We start from the raw sequence: 8,778 nt of genomic DNA on the forward strand, positions 1-8,778 counted from the left end.
CCAATGAAAACCAGCGGGCTCCGGCCAATCACACGTCTTAATTCTCCTTTTAACCCACGCCACGTACATGTTTTGGGGGTGTTTCACCATCGAAACGCCAAACCAGTTTCTGTTGATTAAGAATCCATCCAGCTGCTGTATCGCGTTATACTGGGGACCATCAAGCGCAACTGAAACCATCAGGTCGCAGAAAGTAACGGGACGTCATGGGAAAGGGTAATGGTGGAGGAGTACCGACATGGGAACGGAAAGCGCGATGCTTTCTGTGCGTCTTTGGAATCTTGTTGTCGGTTTACGCGCTGCACGTGGAACTATCGAAGGAGAGCAACCCGGACTACCGAGCGGTGTGCGACCTGGGAGAGTCGGTCAGCTGCTCCAAGGTTTTCACCTCCAGGTACGGATCTCCCTGTCACAACTAATCCCCCCACCACACTCAGCCCCCCGGCACTGCCACGTCCAACAAGGACCTGTCCTGGAGACATAGAGTCTGTTAGAGCAGCAGACGTGCACGGCCACAGGTCTACAGGCCAACCGTAGCTCGATTCCTGCCACTGCGGAGCTCAGCTGTAAAAATGCCAATTTCCATCAGCTGTATTATTGTTGTTCCAATGGAAAACTTCACCATTCTGAAGTGTACTATTGTTCTACTGCTACTGTAAACAGTCCATGTGCTGGTTGGGTGGAGTCCTTCATGAGGCTGCTCTGCCCTTGCATCTGGTGATGTAGATGGTTGACAGAGATGGCAAACTGCAGATGATTTGCTGGGCGGAGTTGACCACCCGCTGTCGTGCCTCCTTCTCTGCCGCTGTGCAGCTACAATACCAGTGATACAGGAAGTGAGGATACTCCCCACCAGACAGCTATAGAAGGATTCTAGTATGGCTGTGGACATGCCTGCCCCCTTCAACTTCCTTAGGAAGCAGAGCCGTTGATGGGCCTTCTTGATGGTGTGCACGGTGTTCTCCCGCCAGGTGAGCGTGTTGGTAAGGTGCATGCAGGCCAAGGTATTTGAATGTGTGAACCCTCTCCACAGCTGCGTTGTCGATGTAGAGGGGGGGGGGGGGGGGAGGGATAGGGCCCTTCCTGTGGAAGTCCAGAATCAACTCCTTCGTCTTCTTTATGTTCAGGATCAGATTGTTTTCCCCGCACCACAGTTCCAGTCGCCTCAGCCCTGTAAGCCATCTCATCCCCATTGCTGATAAGTCCTATCACGGCTGTGTCATCTGCAAACTTAACTGACATTACTGTCCTAGTGTGCTCTGCAGTCGGGAGTAAGCAGTGTGTACAGTAGAGGGCTGGGCACACAGTCCTGGGGACTGCCAGTGTTGAGGATGTGAGGTTATTAATCCTTACAGACTGAGGTCTGTGGGACAGGAAATCAAGTATCCAATTGCAGATTGATGGAGCGAGACCGAGTGCAGACAGCTTGTTGACCAGTGTCTGTGGGATGATTGTATTGAAAGCAGAACTAAAATCAAGAAAAAGTAGTCTCACATAGGAATTGCTAGTCTCCAGATGGGTGAAGGCTTGGTGGATAACGGCTGAAACTGCATCAGCAGTCGAACGGTTCTGCCTGTAAGCGTACTGGTGACAGTCGGATGTGATGTCCATGGTGTTCTTGATATGTGACATTACCACCCTCTGAAATGTTTTCATGATGATTCGGGTCATTGAGACAGGTGACCGTCTGGACTTTTGGTACCAGAATGATGGTGGATGTCTTAAGACATGTTGGTACAGTTGGCCGGTGCCAGGGAGGTGTTAAAGATGTCACACATGACCCCTGAGAGTTGGCGTGCACAGTCCTTTAGGACATGACCTAGATACCGTCAGGTCCAGCTGCTTTGCGTGGATTTATTTTCTGTAGAGTGCAACCTCCCTCTCTGATACACTCAGTGCGTAGTTCCCTGGCGAGGATATAAGCTTGGTGGTAGGGGAGTTATTGGAGGCCTGGTATTGGTATGTAACAATCACTCTGATTGGTAAGTAAAAATAATTCTGACTGGCTTAGGATCAAACCAATGATGCATAGTGAATCAGCAGCGTTAGGATAGTAAAGTTTGTTTAGATATCAAAATTTGGCTCAGGCAATTATGTTATGTGGCTAACGATATGTAAGTGCAGACATACAAAGGCTCTGGAGCACCAGGACTCCCAGTAAAAGCCCCTGGTACTCCCAGTACCAGCCCTGGTACTCCCAGTACCAGCCCTGGTACTCCCAGTACCAGCCCTGGTACTCCCAGTACCAGCCCTGGTACTCCCAGTACCAGCCCTGGTACTTTAACCCAGCCTTTTCCCAGTAGGAAGGGACGGAGAAGGCAGGGCAGGATGTAGCCTGCCCGGCTGCTGTTGGTGGATCTCTTAACAACTGCGGTTGTTGGTTCTCTTCCAGGTGGGGTCGTGGGTTCGGACTGGTCCAGTTCCTCGTGGCTGAAGACCACTTCCTGAATCAGCCCAACAGCATTCTGGGAATCATCTTCTATACACTCCAGCTCAGCCTTGGTGAGAACCGCTGTTCAACTCTTGATAGAATGTTCTGGACGTCAATACTAGAATAGTTAGAAAATAGCTCATACCAAATTTGACTTTTAAATATTATCTGCGTAACGTGTGCAGTACTTTAGAACTAACGTAGTGTTTTATTTCTCGATTTACTTCTCGATGGCAGCCGCCGCGAGTAACGTTACCGCTAGTGAGGAGGACATTGTTTCTGATTTGTTATTTACGCCATTTTCTCTTATTTTACATTAGTAAAATAAAATACTCAAAAGGATATATTATATACAATAAAGTACAGTAAAAGTGTGTCCATCCCAGACAGTAGACTAGAAGAAACCCTGGTTATCCGTCTGACCAATCACACATGGGCGTCCCTCCTCACCAGGTCTGTCGGTGTCCCCTCGGGCGGCCATGCTGCTGGTGCTGTCCTCCTGGGTCTCTCTCGCCGGCTCCCTGTACCTGGCCTCCATCCTGCTCTTCGTGCTGGAGGACCTGTGCCTGGTGTGCATATCGACCTACGTCGTCAACCTGGTCCTGATGCTGGTCAACCTGAAGAGGAGATCAGGCCTGGCTGTGGCGAGGGAGAAGGCTGAGTAGATCTTTTCACCTGGGCCTGCTCCTCCGTCACCTGGAGAGGAGGCCAGGCCAGGTCCAGGAGAAGTCGGAGTGGGAAGTCTCCATCGCCTGTGCTGTCTTTGGCAGCCTTTGCCGTTGGCTCTTTGGAAGGAGAAAAAGTTCTGATAGTCAATCCACCTTCAATTTTTTTTATTGCAACCGACGCCTTTACATCCATTACGTCCTGTAATTTATTTTTCAACTTTTTTTTTTCTCCGAAAGAAAACCAGGAATTATCACAGACCTCCAGTAGGGGGCGCCAGGACTTTAAAATCACAAGGAGCGCAAATAGTGACAGTTTGGTTGTTAGAAATATGTGAAGTGTTCGCTGAATGGCCCTGCACATGTTAATAAACATTTACAATTGAATTCCTCTCACTGAGAATGTTCAAATCTATTTGGTCAGTGTGTGTCCTAATTGATTACACACGAGTGATATCATAGAACCATTATAGATATTGGAGACCAGTGACTACAAACAGTATTAAAATGACATCGTAAAAAAAGTTGGTCATCATATCCCTTATTTTCCGTATGTATATTCAGTATTTTAACTAATCCTGGAAATGATCGTAAATTAAACTCCCAGCAACACACCAAAAGGAGGAGGCCAATCAGTGCTCAAAATATTAGTTTAAATTTAAAAAAATAAGTTAAATATTCTATAAAGTTTTAATCCTTTCCTTATAGACTTCGTCTCATTTCCACATGGTAAGTGACAACATCTGTCAAGAAAGCAATACAGGTTTATAATATTGGGATGTTTTCTGTACCATAAATCAAGGTTACATTTCATTATATAATCTGATATTTGGAGACATTTACAAATAAATTACATGACTTGTAATCCCTATCCAAAACATACAATGAGGTGGTCAATGATCACTATTGGGATCAAAAGTGATCACCCTATGGAGGTTGAGAAAAAAAAGTTTCCATTTAGGACTCACTTGAAACACCAGTTGTGTAATACACAGGAACGCAACACATGAAAATGGCAACTGAATTTCACTCTCCAACCATTCTCTAAAGAGACGTTGAGAGGCCCAAAGAGCCTGGAGCTCATAGGCCAACATACACAGTCTGCTTCATGAAGTGTCAGATTATCATCGTCAGACAATAGACATCATTGAAACGGCTCCGTTGGTTCGATTCCACATCGAAAAAGCAAACCAAAACAAAATTGGTAGAAAGCATGTTTATTGATGTCGCACACAATTGTTCAAATATCATCCAAAGCACTACAAGCCCTCAAATGAAACTCAAAAACCAAGATGACTGAAACAAAGCCGTTATGAAATATAGTGGAGCGACCCAGGGACAAGTCTGGTTTGGGATGGTTCACTTTTTTTTTTAAACCCGTTTAGGCAAGCGAGTTTAGGTTTCAGGCAAGCGGGTTTAGGTTTCAGGCAAGCGGGTTTAGGTTTCAGGCAAGCGGGTTTAGGTTTCAGGCAAGCGGGTTTAGGTTTCAGGCAAGCGGGTTTAGGCAAGCGGGTTTAGGTTTCATGCAAGCGGGTTTAGGCAAGCGGGTTTAGGTTTCGTGCAAGCGGGTTTCGGCAAGCGGGTTTAGGTTTCATGCAAGCGGGTTTAGGCAATCGGGTTTAGGTTTTAGGCAAGCGGGTTTAGGCAAGCGGGTTTAGGCAAGCGGGTTTAGGTTTCATGCAAGCGAGTTTAAGCAAGACGCAAGCGAGTTTAGGCAAGCGAGTTTAGGTTTCATGCAAGCAATTTTAGGCATTAGGAAAGCGAGTTTAGGCATTAGGCAAGTGAGTTTCGGTTTTGTGCAAGCGAGTTTAGGCAAACGAGTTTAGGCAGGAGAGTTTAGATATTAGGTAAGCGAGTGAAGTTACTGCATCTTTGCTTCCAGCCTCGTCCCTCTAGTCGCTCCCTAAAAGAGGGTTCCCTGCTATGTCAGAAATACAACAGCTGGGATCATAGATATGGGGTACAGAAATAAAATGACAAATCAAAGATTAATTCAAACATTCTTCCCCCAAAACATGTTATGACAATTTTGTCTGTACAGCAAAGTGATATCAGTGCGTGTAGTATTGGCATAGATGGAGCTCTTTGAGGTAATGTTGGGCGTAGATCGCTGTGCAGGTGTAGCCAGGGATCCTCAGGGTAGATGGAAGCAGGCCACTGGACCACAGGTGTAAATCAACTCTTCGCACTGAAGCAAATTGATGTGAAAAGTAAAGTCAGTTTCATGGGCATTCAAATGCAGTTACAGCCCCATCTGGTGTCAAACACTGGTCATTATTTAGTAATTTGGCATTTGATTTTATAGACTTAAATGAGCAAAAAAAAGTATTAATTGCTGCAACAGTCCTAATGCTGGATTACCAAGCTTCTAAAAATGTCTATAGGAACCTCCAGCTGCATTCAAGTTACTGCATCTAATTAAACACTCTAAGCACACACTAGTCAGTGGAGATGTTCCCAGAAGACTTGTCTTCAGACCAGGAGGGATTATACAATAGCCGTTTAATAGTAAATATTAACCAGCGTTCTTACCTGGGTCTCTGCACCACCACACCCAGTTGCTGCACATCGGATCTCCCTCAGTCGCCTGAAGGAGAAGTCAGGAACTTCTTGATCCTAACACATGAAAGGTAAAGATTAATCAAAGCTAAATATAGAAAGGACGAAAACAAGGCTGGCAGTTTTTCCAAAAACATCGTCCAACATGGGGTTCAGCGATATTTAGTCTTTAAAACGTTGAGGTTTATGATCAAACCATCAAAAACAAGGCTGCTACGCCCTCACCGGCCACCAGGTGGAAGAACAGTTTTGATCAGAAGGAGCTTGTCAAAAGATGCGCTTGAGCGCCTTCAGTCATTGGCTCGTAATCAAGTAAATCCCATTGATGGCTGAAGTCAGATCTTATTCTCTAGAAAGTTTGTTACGGAAGAAGCCCTCGTATCAAAGCAACATACCCGCCAACCAAAACTGACCTTGTTGAATAAATTCAACGGTCATCAAGATAGTGAATCCAGTATCTTACCGGTTCCACAGAGAGTCTCAAGTCGGCTGCGCTGCAGGCCTTAGGTCCGTCCTCTGCTCCTCTGTGTATAAAGAACCAGTCAGTCATCAAGCTGCTTGGTGTCTTCAAAGAGTGAGGTTTGACCGCCTGCACCATGATGATGTTGATAGAGCATCAGAACTTTAAACACAGATATAGATTTATGTACCTTCTCCGGAGAGATGAGAGAAAGGGGGGGGGGGGTTTGGTCATCAGCCCCTGAGCAGTGATCTTCATCCCCAGTGACTCCTTCAATCCTGCTGGAGCGAACACCGTTACCATCAGCAGAAATCCCAGCTACTCAGTGTACTCACTACCAAGTGATAAAACCCAGTTACTTGGGTTAAACATTAGACTTAAAAATAAGTTATTTTCCCCAAATGGCGCTCTTTGATTTTCTAGTTGATCAGATAGACCTGGAGAAAGGGTTTACCTTCCATGGATGAGGAGCTGGTTGGTCTCTACATGAGCTGACCTCCTCCTCCGGGACCTCCAGGGGGCGCCGCCTCCAGTGGACCTCCAGGTGGCCGGGACCGCCGCCTCCAGGACGCCGCCGCCTCCAGGGGGGGACCGCCGCCGCGTCACCTCATTTCTTCTAAAAGGTGAAACACTTTCCATTTGCACACCGGAAAAACCTCCCCGTTCATGATACACTGAAGAAGAGTTTAACTTTACTGTACGAGGAGCCGCCGCCTCCAGGAGCCGCCGCCTCCAGGACGCCCGCCGCCGCCAGGAGCCGCCGCCTCCAGGACGCCCGCCGCCTCCAGGAGCCGCCGCCTCCAGGAGCCGCCGCCTCCAGGACGCCCGCCGCCGCCGCCGCCTCCAGGAGCCGCCGCCTCCAGGACGCCCGCCGCCGCCGCCGCCGCCGCCGCCAGGAGGAGCCGCCGCCTCCAGGACGCCCGCCGCCGCCGCCGCCGCCGCCGCCGCCGCCGCCGCCTCCAGGACGCCCGCCGCCTCCAGGACGCCCGCCGCCGCCGCCGCCGCCTCCAGGACGACGCCCGCCGCCGCCGCCTCCAGGACGACGCCCGCCGCCGCCGCCTCCAGGACGACGCCCGCCGCCGCCGCCTCCAGGACGACGCCCGCCGCCGCCGCCGCCGCCGTCTCCAGGACGCCCGCCGCCGCCGCCGCCTCCAGGACGCCGCCGCCGCCTCCAGGACGCCGCCGCCGCATCACCTCATTTCTTCTAAAAGGTGAAACACACTTTCCATTTGCACACCGGACAATCATCCCCGTTCATGATACACTGACGAAGAGTTTAACTTTACTGTACGAGGAGCCGCCGCCGCATCCAGGACGCCCGCCGCATCCAGGACGCCGCCGCCGCCGCCACCTCCAGGACTGCCGCCGCCGCCAGGACTGCCACTGCCGCCGCCGCCAGGACTGCCGCCGCCGCCGCCGCCTCCAGGACTGCCGCCGCCGCCGCCACCTCCTCCAGGACTGCCGCCGCCGCCTCCGCCTCCAGGACTGCCGCCGCCGCCTCCGCCTCCAGGACTGCCGCCGCCGCCTCCGCCTCCAGGACTGCCGCCGCCGCCTCCGCCTCCAGGACTGCCGCCGCCGCCGCCTCCGCCGCCGCCTCCAGGACTGCCGCCGCCGCCGCCTCCAGGACTGCCGCCGCCGCCGCCGCCGCCTCCAGGACTGCCGCCGCCGCCGCCTCCAGGACTGCCGCCGCCGCCGCCGCCGCCGCCGCCTCCAGGACTGCCGCCGCCGCCGCCGCCGCCTCCAGGACTGCCGCCGCCGCCGCTGCCTCCAGGACTGCCGCCGCCGCCTCCAGGACTGCCGCCGCCGCCGCCAGGACTGCCGCCGCCGCCGCCAGGACTGCCGCCGCCGCCGCCAGGACTGCCGCCGCCGCCGCCAGGACTGCCGCCGCCGCCGCCGCCTCCGCCTCCAGGACTGCCGCCGCCGCCGCCGCCTCCGCCTCCAGGACTGCCGCCGCCGCCTCCAGACCGCCCGCCTCCAGGGCCATCAGCTCATTTCTTCTGAAAGGCGACCGACGGGTTTTATTTGCACACTGGACATTTCTCCCCTTGCATGATCCAAATCATCAACTCCGGCGCTGCTATAGCTCACGCTGATGTCACTAGTTCCATACTGTGCAGTCTTCATTGAGGTGGTATTTAACATAGTTAACTGTACCAAACCCAAAACCAGCCACACACCTGGCCTACATCCTGAACCTATTCCTAGTGGCTGAGGGTGCGTCTGACATTATCAGACGAACACCTCTGAATTTGTTTATTTTTTGTACGAGGAGTTGCTGCATGTCAAAAGGTTTAATTCTGAAGTATTTCACCGAGAAATTTTGAAAAGATGCGCAGTTCCATGTCTCACCGTTCTGCATCCGTTGGGCTGCACAGCTCCCTTCCTTCCGCCTGCAGCAAGCGCCTCCGGTCGACCGCCATGGACCTCCAGACGACCGCCACGGACCTCCAGTCGACCGCCACGGACCTCCAGACGAGCTCCTCCGTCACCTCTTCTGAAACAAGACAATCTAATTCAACACTGGACATTTTTTCTCCTCGCTCACTCAGATGTCAATAGCTTATCTTCTCCCATACCGTGCGTTCTTAAAATAAGTCTTATTCACTATGGTTAATCCTGCCAAACCCAAAACCTAGCGACGCATCTAATCATCCGGACACTAG

The 8,778-nt window shown here is 51.6% G+C and overlaps 1 protein-coding gene across 1 annotated transcript; it reads left to right on the forward strand.

Annotated features, from left to right (window-relative positions):
* The first annotated feature begins 50 nt into the window (after positions 1–50).
* vkorc1 (vitamin K epoxide reductase complex, subunit 1) lies at positions 51–3,511 on the forward strand. Its single transcript, XM_030340331.1, has 3 exons — positions 51–394; positions 2,393–2,502; positions 2,885–3,511. Exons 1-3 carry the CDS (start codon positions 207–209, stop codon positions 3,094–3,096), a joined length of 510 nt encoding a protein of 169 aa, XP_030196191.1. The 5' UTR covers positions 51–206; the 3' UTR covers positions 3,097–3,511.
* The last annotated feature ends 5,267 nt before the right edge of the window (positions 3,512–8,778 follow it).

The sequence above is a fragment of the Gadus morhua genome, chromosome 18, assembly GCF_902167405.1.
Source record: "Gadus morhua chromosome 18, gadMor3.0, whole genome shotgun sequence".
In the NCBI taxonomy this organism is placed as follows: Eukaryota; Metazoa; Chordata; class Actinopteri; order Gadiformes; family Gadidae; genus Gadus; species Gadus morhua.

What these genes read in the sequence shown, in the direction of transcription:
- vkorc1 (XM_030340331.1), top strand. Translation starts at nt 207, where the DNA reads ATGGGAAAGGGTAATGGTGGAGGAGTACCGACATGGGAACGGAAAGCG. An exon ending in TCCAAGGTTTTCACCTCCAG is followed by an intron (nt 395 to 2,392) that starts GTACGGATCTCC and finishes GTTCTCTTCCAG; the next exon opens with GTGGGGTCGTGGGTTCGGAC. An exon ending in TACACTCCAGCTCAGCCTTG is followed by an intron (nt 2,503 to 2,884) that starts GTGAGAACCGCT and finishes CCTCCTCACCAG; the next exon opens with GTCTGTCGGTGTCCCCTCGG.